At 38.0% G+C, this 18,786-nt stretch overlaps 1 protein-coding gene across 2 annotated transcripts in view; it reads right to left on the reverse strand.

Moving 5' to 3' along the window:
- Positions 1–315: 315 nt before the first annotated feature.
- The window catches only part of LOC308383404 (netrin-G1-like), a 66,315-nt gene continuing 47,844 nt past the window's right edge, over positions 316–18,786 (reverse strand). The window contains exons 4-7 of one of the 2 annotated variants that reach the window (XM_080861330.1): positions 12,059–12,231; positions 7,953–7,979; positions 6,721–6,765; positions 316–967 (exon numbers count right to left, since the gene is read on the reverse strand). In XM_080861330.1, the coding sequence (XP_080717456.1) occupies positions 729–967; positions 6,721–6,765; positions 7,953–7,979; positions 12,059–12,231 (484 nt within the window). In that variant the 3' untranslated portion in view covers positions 316–728. The remainder of the gene's footprint in view (positions 968–6,720; positions 6,766–7,952; positions 7,980–12,058; positions 12,232–18,786) is intronic. The other variant, XM_080861331.1, reaches the window with a different exon arrangement.

Below are 18,786 nucleotides of genomic sequence, written 5' to 3' on the forward strand. Positions count from 1 at the left end.
GCAGCTTTTGGCAAAACAACAGACGCCCTTCCGCAAAGTAAAATCACCAGGGTCACCAAAGCACATGAAGGAGAAAGATGGTAGCAAGGAGAGAAGATGGTAGCAAGTAAGGAAGGAGGCAGTGAGGCAACATGATTTTAGTCCCGTCCACACTATTATATATATATATATATATATATATATATATATATATATATATATATATATATATATATATATATATATATATATATATATATATATATATATATATATATATATATATATATATATATATATATATATATATATATATATATATATATATACTTTTTTTCTTAAACTTCAGATGATACTTAGAAATCATGTGTCTAGTTTTATACAGTTTGCTCTCAGGATGTGGGTATCTTTATCTGAGTGGAGTATCCAGTCTGCCTTTATTGAAGTATAAGCCAATGACAAGATCACAAAGCAAAGGCTCCAACCGTTTCCTCTGGGAAGTTATAAGACAGCAGTGATTTCACCAGACCTTTCATAAATCCTTCTATCATTCAGTATAACACATCAGTGCACAGCCATTTGCGCTAATAACACTGCCATCCACCACTGTGGCCTTGGATATACAAAAAAGAGTTGCTTATATTGTCTGCTGAGCACATTGTCCACACATTCTTTGTTCTTCATGTCCTTAAGGTTGAGTGTTCATTCTCAGCATTTCATGTTTTGGTTGAGGATTTGGTTCAGGTCCCTCAGCAAAGGGAAACGAATAATAGCGGGAACACTACAAGGGTAAGAGTGTGGTGGCGGCCTGTGGGGCGATGATGGAGCGAGGCCTGTCCAGACAATTGGTCATCGCAGTCTCCTGGACCCTGGCAGCGAGTTCTCTCGCACAGGATGCCCGTGAAGCCGGGGGAGCAATGGCAGCGTTGATGGTGGTGGCACGTGCCGCCGTTCTGACAGCGCAGCATCGCGTTGTCACACACCCGAGCTGCACAGACAAAGCAGAAAGGGCAGGGGAGACAGGAAAGCGTGATTAATAGATCACTCAGTGATAGGGCGGCAGAGAACATCAACAGGCAGGTTCACGGGGCACAAGCTGCCTCTTCCTGTCCTGTCTGTACTGCTCTGTGTCCTTAGAGCACAGCTGACACATTAGAGAGGGTAAAGCCAAGGACTTCAGAAAGTGTGCAAAAAAAGGAAGAGGACACCGACAGCAAGGGTACATATTAAAAGAATATAATGCTGCCAACAGCCTCTGAAAATACTTAACAAAGGAACACAGACATTGTATGGATTCATGGATATTTTTAGTAGCGCCAAAGGGACTTTATAGCAAATAATTCTGGCAAAACAAAAGAGCAAGCAAACCATGGCTCTGATGAGGTGAATTTAATTATTTGAGAATCAAAGGATGCCAGAGTATTGTGAAACAGCCCCTCTGTGCTGAGGTGAAGAGAACAGAAAGAGGAGAAGACACGGGATGGATACCTGGCTCCATCACATCACCACAACCTTTCATATGCAAATGAGCATTTCCAGGTATTTCACCAGTAGCTGTTATTTTCTTCTCTGTAGTTAACCTTACAGCAAGCAATACAACATTGTCAGAAGAAGGATGTAATATCAGTGGCTGGAGTTTTACCGGCTAACAAACATTTCTTTGTTTTGATGTAGACTGATTAGGACTACATAAGTTAATATCCACATTTCCAGACAAAAACTCACAACTCAATTATCCCAGGAATCCTCTCTGCTTGCAGAGGTGAAATCCTGGAAGAGGTAATATTTGCCAAGAGATTTCAGTGTAATTGGATATCTCTCCTTGCATAAATAGTAATCACATTTTTGGTTTTCAGTAATGTGGCTCATGCATCAGAATAAACTCAACAAATAATCATTGCTCATGCCAAAACCGATTAAGAAGGCATTGGTATTGCATTTAACTTAATAATATTCCCACCCACTGCACATAGACACCACTGCTGTTATGCACTTTAAATGGAAATTCCAGCTGTGGACACAGGGTTTTATCTTTAATATAGGATTTTCAATAACTTTGCGATGAAGTGTTGGAAATGATGCTTCTGGTAGATCTGCTTTTCCTGACATGTCTACATCTTCTTTGAACAGTCTCCAGACTTGTTTTGTGTTAGCCTTGTTATGTTTAATGGCCTTTCTGTGCTTTTATTTAAAGCGTCAATAACAGTGGCACTAAACAAGCAAATATGGTAGTCAAACCCTTTATTTTAATAGTAAGTTTGTTACTGTATGCAAAAGTTTTTTTCTTTGTGTAGCTGTTTAAAAGAATGAGTCTGGAAAGGAGAGTTCTAAAAAAGACCCAAATGCAGAAGGGCGGGTAAGGCAAACAAAGGTGAAATTTAATGAAATTTACTAGAGATGAATAACAAAAAGATGCTGGAGGGTTAAGACGTGTAATATCAACAAGCCAATAAAATAAAAAGCAAAGAAACAACCCACCCCACCAAATAAAACAGTAAGAGAAAGAAATAAGCAAGTGAAAATGGGCAGGAAACACAAAATAACTCACACATGCACTAACAGCTGACTAAAAAACATAACAAGTAAAACTAACAGGGTTGGGAAAAGCAATCAAACTGACTGAAATAGAGACAAGGACAGGGCAAGACAAAGCATGACACATAATCTAAGTAACACATGAGACAGGAATATAATTTACATGTAGATATATGTAAATGCAATAAACAAACTAAACTAATTAATAATAAAATGGGCCTATGGCAAATCCAGTCTCTGTACACGGCTTGAATGTTGTGGGACTTTCAGATTACAACCATTTCATAACTAAATAGGTTGCCAATCAAATGTCAATGCATTAATCGTGTCTTTCTGTTGTGTGAAACTGACTGACTGGACCACCACGTGGGAACAATGTTGTAGTTGTTGCTCTCAAAGAAGGGACAAATATGACTGGGGAGATATTTTAACCAGGTGTGGTGGGAATGGACTCATGAATTATGGGTCCAGAGTGGGCGCAAACATTAATGGCCCTCTCGCAATTCCCCAATCAGTGATTTCTAGTCAGTTAAAAAAATAAAAATTCTAACAGCTAATGCAAACACCTGCTCAGTGTGTTTTGGAAAACACTTCAAGTCTCAGTAGTTTAGTCAACACATTAACATTGTTGCCTGTGGCCGAAGGATAATCTGTGTATCCTCCAGCAGACCCTCAGGACCATTACCTCTCTAAAAGCATCTGTAAAACCAATTAGTTTGCTTATGCAGAGGCTTAAGACTGTTCTGTCTTTGTTGTGCTGTCGTGACAAAAGATGCTTTACGCTATAAATTAATTATTATTTTTTTGTTATCTAAAGTGAAATGAAAACTTTCTCAGTTGGTTGTATTATAGTAACAAAGGACAGCAAACCAAGCATGGTAGAATACAACATCCACAAAGTAAACTACCTGGATGCAATACATTTCACATAACCGTGTACAGAGTGGACAACAGAAGAAGAACAGATTGGCTTACATCCACCCCAGCCCTCAACCCAGAGTGCTCCCTAGGTTTAAAATTGGGGTGTGGAACGTTTGTTAAATTACTTACTTTTTTTTTAAAGAATAAATCGTATTTATTTTCTCAGCTCTTCTGCTATCGCTGAAGTGACTAATACTTTTATCATGAAGTCTTTGTATATACCCAATATTTTTTAAACTATTGGACAAATATTAGAGTAAATCTATTACTCAGTTCTCCCCTGTGGTGATAATAGTTGTCAAGTTATATCAAGAAATATTCTATAAAGACAACAAATGCACCCAGTCTCTCCAGGCCTGCAATCTGAAGCAGCAAGATCATATAATCTAAAATAATTCCTGACATGAATATTTATTCAAGACCTGCTATTAGATGTGGTTTACTAACACTAGGTATCACACCATCTTCCATGAGAGAAAAGTGTCTTTTGAATCGGAAGATGTGAATGAGAAATTCATTATTATGGGTAGTTTAAATTTCCTGAGCTAGATTGTTATGTAGTTTACTTTTTTAAGTGACACATTAAATAAGTGCACTGGCAGTGAAAGTTAAACTGTCCTCCTGCTTCAAACCCATCCAGTGGCACATATGCATCTCTTAGTCAATAGGCAATGGAGCGGATGCTGGCAGCACAGTAATAATGTGGGAAATTTGGCAGAGCTGGTCCTCCTTCTATCTTCAATTTACATAGATGAGCCTTTCCCATGTAAGAATAATGGAATCTGAAAGGACACCGTGGGACACTGTAGGGAGCGTCCCTGTAGAGATTCCTCACTGTATGCCACACCAGCTCTTAGCTTAAAATTTGTAGTCTTCAGTCTGGCTCGGAGGAATTAATGAAAACATTAAAGGGCTATTTTTCAGCCTTTGTAAAGCACCCTCCAGAAGACATTAAAAATCCCCCCCCCCCCCCCCCTTTTTTAATGCAGTGGGTCTACAAATTTACCCTGTGTGACATCATTCACTCTTGGGCTTGTGCAAGTGAAGACACAGCAATTCCAGTCGTACCCAAGGACCGGCGTACTCTGCGGGAGACATATGTGCACCTCACACCTCTGTCACATGTGTGACATTTTAGCAATATAACTGTTATGACAGAGCCACTCTGGGGTTTTGGTGCTGCACGAAGCAACATGGAGAACATTTACCAAAGCAACAGCACAGAAGTGACAGGAAGGACAAACACCTGAATTATGTTTCCCATTGTTGTTTGTGGAATTGCAATTGTGACACAATTTAAAGCAATTGCATTGTGCTACAACTGGATTAGACTATTGTGGATACATTGAGTCTATTGTGGTTGTGACACTTTGGACTTATTCATCCTTCTTTTCTGTTTTTTAAAAGGAGATTGTAGTCTGTTTGTCCAAAAGCACACTCAGACAGTTCTTTTATCCTCTCATCTCTGTGAACTCTTGATGTCCTCACATACTCCGCAGCTGAAGTGTCTGAGATACCGAAAATCACAGCACGATAAGTTAAAAGGCACAAATCGATAAGCTGGATCACACTGTAGCTAGTGTCACTCTTTTAATGAAAGATCTAGATATGTCATGTAGTGGAGGTGTATTCTATTGAACATCCAATCTTGTTACATACATCTGTCTGTACCAGCCAATCGGGTTTATTACATGAATGAGGTTTGCTCATGATGACTGAAAGTGAGTCATAAAGTTTAAGATCCAATTTTTTAAAAAGACTACCCTGCAGAAACAAAATGCCCCTGTATTTAATTAAAGTTTAAAATATATTCATTCACAGTTATGCATTTAATATTTTTTAAAATGTCTCTATAACTATGGATTCGTACAGGTAATTGACTTTACCTGGAGACAGTTGTCAGATACAGGATCTTATTATCTGCCTGGAGACAGAATACTGTTGTTTCAATTACACTCAGTCAATATCTTTTGCCATGATGTCAGTGAAAGCTGAAACTTTCATTCAGCCATATCCCCAGTTATCGTATTAGCATGAAGGCTTCATCATTAGTCAGTAACTCAGCGCTCTGAAGTTCAATATAAACTGTCAGTTGTACAGTAGCACTTGAAGGTGGTTTTTAGTATATGTGCTTAGTTACTTCTGGGCCGACAGTATGATGAGGACAAGGCTATCACTTTTATGTTGATATGCTATACTTCAATGCAGCTAACATGCTACCAGTTTAGCTTAGCACACGGGAAACACGGGAGAAACCTCTGCTAATGTAGTTTGTTAGTTGATTTTTTTGTGTGTTTTGCTTTTTATTGGGTCTTCGCAAACAACAGAAGTGCGTATTAGGTCAACTATATACCCATTATTATAGTCCAGACTGGTTTGTTGTAAATGCTATTTACACTTAAGAGCAATTAAATCAGCGGGTGTTCAGGTTAAGGTTTTAGTTTTATATATCACAAATCAACAGAAAATTAACAGATAATTTTCTAAATAATTACTCAAAACATTGTCTGCTTCAAACTACTGGTGGAGTAACATAATCCATTTAAAGATGTCACGTTTGATTTAGAAAATTCTTGATGGAGTTGTTGTTTAATGGCCAGTTTCATTTAATTATTTTTTGACGGCAGAAAGATTAGATTATTGTTTAATCTCATACACAGTTTTACAAATCCAGAAAAAGAAAAAAAAGAGGGAACCCCCCCTCCCCATCTTAATTGTGGAAATCCTCAAAGTCTTCTTTTAATTTTTTTCTCTCCTGGTTGTGAGAGCAGTGGTGCAGATGTGACTTAACACACACTACACAGAAAATCTGGGTTTGAGGATTATCTGGAGATAGCTGGAGATCAATCTACATAAACCCCCCCTGGAGCCTATTCTCTCCTTCCTTCTCCTTCTCCTCTTTTTTCTCCCTGTTTTTTCTTCTTCTTCATTTTTTTCCTTTCAGAACGTGGCAGAAAGGGTGCACCCCTAGAGAACATACTGGGTAATTAAAAAAAGGGCATGATCAAAGGGGTTAGAAGGCTGTGGACTCGGTGATCATGAGGCATGTGGTCCATTCCCTGCAGTGTTCTCACAACAAAAGGTCTGCCTTGTAAGGACCAGCGTGTGTTTGTTTGCATGCAGGATGAAAGCATTGGGGCTTTGGGAAGACAACCTACTGCACACAAGAATTTGCATATTCTACATTACACTTTTGTTTTTTTCCAAACGGTCAATCAATAACCAGTCGATAATTTTTTATCTATGGGTAATGTCATGCTGAAGTTACAAAGCCAATAAGCCTACCTTGATTACGATTTGCAACACCAAGAGATGAAGCATTTGCCCGATCTGTGTAAAAATGGGAAAGGTTATGTATTACACTGGCTGTCAAATAAGTCATGCTGTTATTTAGTTAAAGCACAGGGACAGCATGCATAGTTGCTGGTTTTTACAATAATGACCTTTATCAGGCCAAAGATATGTCCAATTTTCCAGAAGATTCCTGCCATACATTTGGAGTAGTAAATGGCTTAATGTAGAATAGTGTGCATGCAGCTTAAATGAATTTTCCACAGTACAAAGATAGCAATGTGTATGCATGGTAGCTGCTTTTGTTATCCAGTATGTGGAGACACCTTCAGGCATCAACATGCAGAGGGAAGCATGGCTGGAACCACACCTTCATTTAAAAAAAAAAAAGGTTTTCCTTTCTTTAGGGCAAATATCTGTCTGTGCGCTTAGAACAAATATTCTAGTTTGGAAAGGAAAAATCATTCTGATACACTGGCCAGACACTCGGGACTTCCACCATATTTTATAAACTCGCCAGTACCAAGATGTATCAATTGTTACCATTATTTTGCAAGTTTTCACATAATAGCTACCAAATATACATAATATTTCTAACCACCAATCCAATTTATGCATAGCTTAAAGTAATGAATATGGCAAATCTTAAGATCTGAATTTGTTTTAAACCTCAAAGATTATTCAGACTGGCTTATGGTATAATTAAAACCCAGAAATTTGATAGCTTAATTTAAAGAAGTGTAACTGATTTAGTGCCATATGGGAATTAATGCACATTGTTTTTTATTTAATATGGCAAAACAATCATTTCAAACTATGAAAACCGGCAGCATGAAATATGAAAAACTGCTGGAATGTGGAAAAGGTTTGAAATAAATTAGAGGAATGTTAAAAGGTTAAATTGTTATTAGTAGGATAAACTCTAAAGTTTTCAAACACTCTTACTTTTATGTCAGTGATCATTATTAGAACTACACTGGAGAAACTCAACCTCACGCCATGCATCGTTTCACCCCCTCAATAGACGTGGGTATTAGGATTCAATTCTACATGAGTGCCCTGGTAGGATGGATTTTTTTCCCCACTGTGGAAAACATGCTGATCAATGGTAATGGCAACGTACAGCACAATTTCTCACACAACATCATCAGTCAAACAAGAGTTAGCCATGACTGAGGGAGGAAAATATTAGTCAGCATGCCAATAAAAAAGCCTGATCAACTTACGCACTGGTCTGTGATTACTGGGAATACCTGCGGAAAGAGCAAGGAAATAATGTATCATTAACGCATTGACTCATTTCTTTTTACTTGTGAGAGAAAATATTGTTGATGGTGCTGTTTACTTTGAAAAAACAAAAAACAAAACACCAGCACTTATCACATTGATCTCCAGTGCATTCGCTGATTAGCAGCAGCTACTGTATTGCTCTAAAGAGAACCTGACCACTCCGCCTTCTTCTGATGATAATAACAGGCCTGCTGGCAACAAAATGTCAACCGAATCAAAACTCTATTGAAAAAGTCTTGTCATCAGCAGTTTCATTCATGTTTTCAATAAACAGAGTTTTTCTCTCTCATCTGCTTTTGGCTTATGTTCACCGTTTTTCAATATCATCTTTGAATGAATGAATCAACACATCAAACGTCATCTACAAATGCTAGTTGCTGTAATCGTCTTTCATTGTCAGGTTCGTGGAACTTCCTAATATGTAGAAAAGAGAGATAAAAGCTCATTAAACACACTGGGGAAGAAGAACAACAAAAAATTACCTTCAACTGTCTTAAAACAAAACACACATTTGCAAACAATGACAACCTGACAATCCATGTGTGTTTCGATCTGGCTGTGGATTCACCATCTTTGTGTGATATTTATCACCAAGCAAATGTGACTCCAGGATTAGTGCAATTTTGGATGCCTTTCACAAGCTTTATCACTTTGCGTCACGTGATTATGTTTCACTGGGGGTTTTAATATTGTTTGCAGCCTATTCATCACTAAATTACCTGTTACAACAACTGTTGAAAAAAACGGAAAATCAGAGATTCTGAGCTCCAATTTGCAAAAAGCACATTTAGGCTGCAATTTCTCACTCATAGCTTTATGTGAGAAATGGAGGGCAAACAATATTGCCCTTTGAAGCCAAAGCACATTCTACAGTCTGATCAAACTCTCAGACCCAACCTGCCTTAACCTCTGAACCTGCTTTGGAACACAAGATGAGTTGACGCTCTTTGCAAAGTGAACTGTCAACATAATTCTTGAAGTGATTCCTCTTCTGCTCTGAAGGCAACTTACAGACAACACCCCTTTTCCCCCACCACCACCACCTACACACACACACACACACACACACACACACACACACACACACACACACACACACACACACACACACACACACACACACACACACACACACAGAGCTATTTACTTCAGAAAATCATGGATTTGAATCACTCTCAGTCTTTCTGCTGCTGACAGCTATGGCCCCTAGCAACTCAGTGCACCATTTTGGGCTAAAATTTATTAGATGAAGGGTCACGTATGTCCATATATCTGCATGTACAGTGGTTTTGAATATGTAATAGACCCTGCCCTGTTCCTAGCGGTGAGATAAATGACTTCCGAGATTAAAGAGGAAGACTTGATGACAGATGAAAGCTATTAAATCGTAATTACATTTCGCATGTTCCACATATTTGTGGTAATATAAGGGCTGTATGTTTAATATCCTCATGGGAAAAATGAGCTTCACATAATAGGTAAAGGCATATTATTGGACCCAAGCTTAGAAATAAGAATCATTCAAGACTAAAGTGTGTTCGTTCAACACCTGGGGGACCAATATTGTTACGTCACTACCATGTGCAACATTATTGCATTTTATGCCACTTCCAAACAACTGCTAATATTGCTTTTGATATGGGTAGACCTTGGTTTCATCAGTTCAGTGCAGATGCGGCCAAGTGTTGGATTTTTTAATAACACCCTGTCAATCTGACAGTGAGCACCACATTGCCAGGAGATTCATAACACAGAGGAGGTGTAGGGGTAAATCCAGCAATATCTCCTTAGAGTTCACAAATGTTCCCACAAACAGACTCCCACACACAATCGAGTGTGGTGCGTGAGCGTGTATGTCATGCGTGTGCGTGCACACAGCTTAGCGTGCATACATGCAAACAGGAGACTGATAAAAAAAATTCTAATGAACGAATAATCATCCAATCCATCAATGAGAAATTTCCCTTAGAAGAGCAAGAAAACTAGTGTTACTGCACAAATTTACCAACACAGCGGATCGATAGCAATACCATATCTCTGTACAAATCTAATCATAACACGATGTCTGAGAATTCAAGTGAGACAATCAAACTGAACATCTGAAGAACTTGCTGTCAATCCCAGCAGACGGCTGCTATGAGAGTGTTTCTGACTGGAGGCTGAATCAGAGCGAATGGGGGACCAGAGGGCTAGATCTTCCACCATCTGGCCTTGCCTGGCCGTCTACCACCATATCCCTGCGTGGCTGTATTAGATTTATTGAAGCAATGAGCCCCCTGCCTCAGGCATGGGATTTGATAAATGTGACTCAACTCCAGTCCAAGATTATAATGGGGATAATGCAAAAGAGCACCTTCTGCCTCAGAGATACCAAATTCACACTTGTCATGGAGTTGAGGTAGCAATAATAAATTCAATGTTAAAGTGTTACTACTGTAGGAGGACTATTGACACTTATTTAATTGTGAATACTAAATGAATGAAATACAGAAAATAGGTTACCAGTGATGCAAAGACCCTAAGACTAACAGGTTACATTGAATTTGAGTCAGTGATCCCATTGCGTTCGCATCCCAGGGCACAAAATACTTCTATTCCGTCAGATGCAGAGATATGGACAAGGTGTCCTTTGGTGTCAGTGCCTTGACTTGCTGGCTGCAGCAATATTAGACACAGAGAGATTAAAGTTCTCTGTTAAAGCTCGCTATAGTATGCCTTACGTTTGTCAGACAGGAGAAAGCTGTCTGTGACCTGCTCAGGAGCTTTCCCCTTCCCAACATTAACCCTTCACACTGAAAAATGGAGACTTACTCAGTATGTTTAAATGTGACACCGATGAATCCTTTACATACACATACATCCATATGTCACATGTTTGGACTGAGTCGCCCATCTGGTTATTGTCTGACAAAACATGAATGTGAACAGTGTTTTTTTTCCGCTGTATTTTTCTATATTTTTTCTATACTGGCTTTGCTAACTACTTGGAAATACTTTAAAATTATTTATAAGTAGCAATTTAATACAATATCAAAATAAGAAAATTATAGGATCTGAAAAAAATCATTAGCGAGAACAAATACTAGTGCATCTAGTATTATCAAGAGCTTGATGCTGATTTCCTTTCCCAGCAGTACCAAACATCTACCCACACCACCAAAGCTACTACCAAATGGTTTGCTGACCTTCAGATTACTGTGCTTGACTAACCAGCCAACTTGCCAGACTTGAACCAGGTATTGTCAAGACAGATAAGAAACAAATGACCCAGAAATACAGATGAGCCAAAGACCGCTTTTAAAGTGCCAAAAGCTGATCTGCTCCAAACCACACCACACTTTACCAAGTAATTCTTGGTAATCTACCGAATGTTTAAATAGACATACATTTGGAAAGCTGTACATCATTTATTCTAATAAATTGAGACAATTGAGTTTGATTGTTTTTTTGTGAAAACACAAAAAGCTTATGTTATTTGACTTTACATGAAATGAATATTGAATAAATGAAAGCTCACCCTTTTTATTTATGAATTTTTTTTCATATTTTAATGTTTTTGTGTTTATAACTAATATGTTGTAATTTCTCTTGACAAATGATTTGAGTAAACTATGTTGAAAGGCTGTGCACTCTTGGAATACCCAGCTATTCACCAGTCAGCTTGTCACAATGTAAACATGGGTCTTTTAACGAGTTTCACCTCAAATGTCAAAAATACAAGTTATACTACTGATCATTGTCAAATATGATGTGACATGCAAGTCCTCAGTATGCAGTTTGTTAAATCTACAATGCATTAGAAAACATAGTCAAAAAACTAGGCTACAAACAGCATCTGGCAAAAATGCAGTGCAGTGGCAAAGAGCTGAAATCATAAAGAGGCAGAATAAGCTCTCAAAGAGAATGAAAAAAGATGTTTCATTGTGGCTCCCTTTATTGGTAACAAGCAGCAAGAGTGGAAACAATGTGCTGCCAGCCACTTGCAAATTAGCTGCATGGCCAGTGCTTGTCCACATAGCATTACAAGCGCTTCCGTACTTACATATATTTGCAGTTCCTTTGGGTATAGGGAGGTAGGACCCCACACTCCAGGCTCTTCCATGGTAGTGCTTCTTACAGCGGCTGCAGTCTGGCCCTGTGGTGTTGTGTTCACACTCACAGCCCAGCTTCCCCTTGTCAAACACACAGCTGTTGGCATGCAGGTTACACTTGCACCTGAGACACAAGAATAACAACAAAAGACAGAGACATGAATAGGCATCATTCTGCATCCATTGAATCAATACTTTCTGGAGGGAATATGCATACCCTGCCCTCGGTATGTTTTTTTGCAGCTTTCAAAGTTTTTGACAGTGGTAAATTAAAATCCTGGTGGGTTATCTGACTTGGATCGTTCCTCCACAAAGCTTCATTATGCTCTCCTTTAAAAAAAACAAGGCCTCATTTGTTACTGCCCCTGAGAACAGCAATGCGAATAAGGTCACTTTTGCCACTCTTGCTCTAAATGAAAGGCACTCTGTAAGATTCGCTAATTGAGCACAAAGCAGGGATCTGATAGAGAGATGATACAATAAAGAGAAGCTGGGCAGCCAGAGAATACTCCTTTTTTCTTTCTCTTCAAAGTTATTTGGCAAGGGAGCTTCCAGGCAGGAAACCCTACCAGTTGGCAAAGCTGGTTTATTAGACCGAACTGTGGCAGAGCTGACAGATTCTCCTGACAGGAGAAGAGAAAAGGGCGGATGGCTTTCAGGCGCTCCAAATCCACCTCCCTTCTGACCACATGGAAGAAGCATGCGCCTATGCTTGCTGAAAAAGAACAAGCTGTTTGCAATTTGAGTCTCCTCTGAGTGTTTCTAAACAACCTGAATGAGCAGACAGTAAACTACGTACACTTAGAATATAACCTTTTTTCCATTTGTGTTAACTCCAAGGAAAGAGCTCTACCCGAGGCAGAACAAGCTGTTTTTGTCGCCAAATGAGATAATACAGTTTCATATAGTAAGTGTTCCAAATATAATTCCCTTTATTTGATTTCAGTCCCATGAGGGTAAAAGGTTACAGCTAGTGACCTCAGATCTTGTAAGGAGGAGGGCACTGATACAGAAACAGCTGGGATGCAGGCCATTGAGTGAATCTGACACGGGAGACCTCCCCAGAGGTTTGGTCAGCTCATGGTTTCACATCATGCCTATGTTTGTTTTTACAATGTGCTTCCGAGGGAAGATTTCTCTCATTTGAGAGTCAGGATCTGGGTATCTGTTTCCTATAATCACCGCTGAACATGAGACAAAGAAATAGCAGCAGCAATCTGAAATACATCTGTTCTAATTGACTTTCTGGCCTTACTGTGACATCTCACTTTAATGATAGATAACTGCGGGAAACAAAGGAAACTAGACCCCGTCTGGTATTGCTGTTAAACAGAATTAGAGAGTCAGTGAATAAGCTTTAAAGGAGCGGTTCTCAAACTATTTCTGCCATGGCCTACTTCAATCAATACCAACAAAAGAAGCTCAAAAGTGTACTTTACATAAAATAATAGTAGAATTTAGATAAAAACAGGACATTAAATAACCATCAGCACAATAATATCAGAACTATTTTAAAACTAGGATTTAGACTTTCCTTTTTTACTTACAGTATGTACAATGACAATTGGATAAACTGACCCTGAATCCAACCCTAGTTATGCTACATTACTTGGGCTACTGGGGCTTTCCATGATGCGTGAGTGTTTCTCCTTCTCTCATACTTTTTCACTCATGCTGCGTTTATACACAACTTTAGTAGTTTTTATTCATCTCTGGTTCTCACATGTCTTTGTCCTGTCTCCCTCCCCTCTCCCCCAAACCATCGTGACTTGTGTGACATCGTGACATTGATGTCGTCACATCCTTGTGACTGCTTCTGCTGGAGGATTCTTCCTGTTAAAGGGGAGTTTTGCCTTTCCACTGCCTCCAAAGTGCTTGCTCAAAGGGGATCATCTTTGTATTATTGCAGGGGCTTTACCTTACAATATATAAAGTGCCTCGAGGTGACTGACTGTTGTGATTTGGCTGTGTATAGATAAAACCGAATTGAATAGAAAAAGTCTCTATCTATCTATCTATCTATCTATCTATCTATCTATCTATCTATCTATCTATCTATCTATCTATCTATCTATCTATCTATCTATCTATCTATCTATCTATCTATCTATCTATCTATCTATCTATCTATCTATCTATCTATCTATCTATCTATCTATCTATCTATCTATCTATCTATCTATCTATCTATCTGTGTCTAAATGCACGCACACAAATCATCTTTCCTCATTAGCAACCATTATAAATTGCGATGAATATTGGACGACAATCACAGCAATGAAATACTAGTGCCTCTTACCACGCATTCCCTATAGTCCTTAACTTTTTAATCAATTAAAGTCCCCGCTTCATAAAATTAATGACTGGGTGTAGCTCTTCTGCCATGCAGACAGCATCAGCTCCCTGAAGTCAAGAGCGATGAGATTTGACCTTCCACTTAATTAAAAACCAGCAAAATCTGGATCATCAGGCCCGACCGGTGCAGCTAGCAGGCTGATAGAGTAGAGGATGTGGACTCGGGGGAGCTTGGGGATGTGACGCTTTTGCCACTGGCATTGTCATATTGAAATCAGAGAATTTTATTTTTTAATAAATGGTTTTGGCCACAAGAGGAAAGCGGTCCCCTGTAATTCCAACCTATTGAGCTCAAAACACTATAAAAACACATTTTATAATTGCTGGTTCAGTACTGATATAGGCGTGTTTTGTCTGCAGTGAGGGGATTATTAAACAATTACAACATGAGCATCTCAATAAATACAAATGACACAAACAGGTAACTAGCACTAAAATATTAAAATCTTCCCATCAGTCAATTATGCAACAAAGTAACAATGAACTCTATTTCAAATGCCAAAACAGCTGACTGCTGCTGTGCAAAGAAAGAAAATTTTTTAAAATGTGGTAATTTAAAAGGAGCAACACTGCAGATTTAACAGGGTGGAATAGATGTTTCATCCTACTACTGCTGTCAACAAAACAAAACAAAATAAAGCAAAAGGAGTCTTTAATCTTGACATTAAAAAAGAAGACATTATAATACTGCTAATTTTTGCTACATGTGGAAAATAAAGAGACATACGGATCTTGATTCCAACTAAATTTGCTGCCTGCTCATGCAATTAGCAAATTATTAAGCAAGATGGATTTTTGGTTTATTTTCTGTTGATACTCTCGAGTAGACAGCAGAAGTGCCTTTTCTTCTCCTCTGGCTGCTGCCTAACCTTGGCTTCTCCTAGCTGCTTGGCACTGTGTTGACAGGCTCACTATGTCTAACACAGCTTTTCTTCCCTGTGACAGCTTCTAGCATCACTGATTCAAGACAAGAGAGAAGTACAGAACTTAAGTTAAATAGAGAGCCTGAACTGGCAGGTTAGAGAAACTTTCTTTTTGTTTTTATTATAGTTTTTCTTTCTTTTTTCATTTCCCTTTATTACATTTTTGTTGCTAACCGTCAAATTGGATTTTCCAAACGGAAAAAACCCCCCATTAATTTATCTACTAGAGTGTAGTTTTACTTCAGACAAATACCTGTAATTACTGCTGTTTTCTACAGTTATATAAACGTATTATTGTGAAGCAGCACTGACTAATAAACCACTGTAATAAACTATTTTGATAAAAATTATATTTTTATTACAATTTCATTTAAGAAAACATTTCAAACATTTTAATAACAAGAAATCTTAGTTGAGAAAAGAGGCATCACACTAGGTACCTACTAATTTGTGCTTATTAACATGAATAATAAAAATGTAATTCCACCCCCAAAATTGACTTCTTGGACAGTCTGTTAGGAACGTTACCTTAAAGAATCATATTAGATAATTCCCTTTAAAATGCAATACAATCATGGTCAAGTGATTGAATTCCTTGAGTTAGTTCCTTAAATTATTGTCACTTTCGATCTAAGACTAGATATCCACTTAAAGAGGTCAAGGTGACCACAGTTGGCTTGTGGAGCCAGCCTCAAGTGGGCACTCGAGGAACATAATGTTTTGCTTCTGCACTGGTCTGAATCTGAAAAAATATATACTTCTTTTTTCCTTTTGACAAGCTATATAAGCTAAAGGACCGGTATGAATGATATAATTGATGGGTGACAAATTCAATTTAGCTGTCATGGTTTCAAGGTCTCATTGGTTACTGCGGGCTCTCTAAGTGCATCTTGATCTAGCTCTTTTTATATTCACTTTATAAAAAAAATCTTTCAGGTTTGTGTGAAAGGCAAAGTTGATGTGTTATTGAACAAATAAAAGTAAGAAGTGACAAAGTGCAATGGAAACAGACTTAAAAAAATCATTTTGTGAGATTACATTTTCTGCATTAGTTTAACGGCACTTTCAAGATACAGTTAAGATGAAAGAGAAACCTGTCTGCAATTTATGTTTTCTGAAGCACTTTATTAGGACAGAATCAATATTATTAGTAACATATATACTTTTCCTACAAATTTTCCATGTTGAAAAGGTCTGCTGGTGCACTGAGTCTGGCCTTTACCTTTTATAATTCCCAGGATAGCGCTGCTAACTTTAGCCTGAACATAGGTCCAGTCAATCAAGTGTGCTGGTGTGCAGGAACATGTGTGCAGACCACTGACATTAAAGAAGATGTTGGTTATATATAAACTTGTTCCAGTAATATTTTACTGTTAGCAGATTAATAAATCACCAAATCCATGTCTACCAAAAAGCTACATAAAGCTTAAATGCTACAAACTCTCTGTTTCTAACTTATTTCACATCTTACTTTTTTATCTTAGGTCCATCCATCCATCGATCCGTCTTAGTTATTTATCTAATGAGTCTATCACGGCTGTCACAGGGCAAGAGACAGGATATACCCTCCACAGATCCCATTCCATCACAGTGCTAACACAGAGGGACAGACCATTTACAGTCCCATTCACACCTATAGCCAATTTTGAATCACTAATTAACTTAATAGCAGGACTGTAGGAGGAAGCTGGAAGCCCTTTTTTTTCTTTTACCACTTCAATTAATTTGTTGCTGCTATAAATATTATTTCATGTTAATGTGTTAATGTGCGATGTGCCTTGTTGTAGCTGGTTCAACTTGGATTCTTGAAATGATATAATTTACTGTGGTTGCATGCAAACTAACACTTCTACATAGTTAGGATATAAACTGCTAGAGCGTTGTCCACTGCTATGAAAACAGGCAAAATAAGAACACCTCCATATAACTTACACTTAAAAAATACAACAGATTAATACTATTAAATTATTATTATTATTATTCATTATTATTCCTATTTTGTCAAAGAGCATCACTGCAAGAAAATTGTCTAAAAAAGCTGAAAATGTTTATGTTGGTACTACTGTCAGATTTTTTTTTTCTAAAATGGACACACAGTATCTTAGAATGGATAGCCTTTCTCCCTTTTTCATTCGAGATTTAACCCATGGCCGACACTTTGACTGATAAGACTGAGCAAACCAGTCTCCCTCAGCTCCATATCTCACCTGTTTCCTCACACAAGTCACCCATGGTCAGAGTCCGTAATGTGCCTCCATGCTGTATAAATACATACTGAGGTTTCCTGACACTTTTTCTCTACAAGACACTGTACTGAGCCTCACATATCCTGACCAGTGATAGCTTTGACAGATATGGAGAGATCAAGGCTGTTGAGGGAAACTTTGGCCTTGGTGAGAGTTTTAGAATGTCAATGTGTTGCTGGGAAAGACAGAAAAAAGGCCACCACCTAACAGAGAGATGGTGGCTGTTTGAATGAACACTGTAGTGCAAGTACGCTACAGGGCTCCAAAATAAGAAAATCAGAAGTCCTTGTTTTATTTTAAAAAGAATTATTTCCCCTGAAACAATATCTAACCTCTTTATCCCCAAAGGGGTTTCTGAGCTTCGTGCTCGAAAATGAAATGCCCAAAATTATTTGATTATTTCTCTGCAATTACAAACTCTGTGCTTACAATCTTGGTATCAAAATAAAGCTAACACTTGTGAAATTTCATCAGAGGTGTAAAGATTGCAGCAGATATTACTGTGTAAAAGTTACTGAGACTGGAACACAGAAAAAGGAAGTAGATTTTAACCTCGCCTAATTTCTTTTATTTATTTTTCAGCATATAACCATTTTAAAAATATGCTTCAGTTCACATTTCATTCCAGAAATTCAGTAACCAACATATAAACATCATCTGTGCAAAGATTTATTTTGATTTGTTTCTACAGTGAAATAGTGAAAAATTTACAACACTATCAATACATGAATAAATGTCAATTTTTGGTACACATTGGACACTAGGCCAGTTGAATTTTTTAGGTATTAAAGAGCAGAAATTAATTAATTTTATTAACAAGCCTAAAAATGCTTTTTTTACAAATATATTTTTCTAGGAATTAACCACACATTTACATGGCCTTTTCTGCCGTGCGCATGGAGCATTTAATTGGCCACTGGCCCTTTAAAATTTGAGGGGCTGTAACTTTGGTTTCTTTTGGTCAATTTGCATGATTGACACCTCTTTTTATTCGTTTGAGCCAATAGGAGCACAATAACGATGTCACGGTCATGTTACTTCAACCAATCAGAAGTTGCAAGGCCAAATCCCGTGGGCCCAAATTTACTGCATGTGGCGTCTGTCCAGTCACGTGTCTGTAGGTGGGTCTAAAATGGAGGTTGTTGACGGAAACGG

Source organism: Rhamphochromis sp. 'chilingali' (assembly GCF_963969265.1).
Source record: "Rhamphochromis sp. 'chilingali' genome assembly, chromosome: 16".
Lineage (NCBI taxonomy): Eukaryota > Metazoa > Chordata > Actinopteri > Cichliformes > Cichlidae > Rhamphochromis > Rhamphochromis sp. 'chilingali'.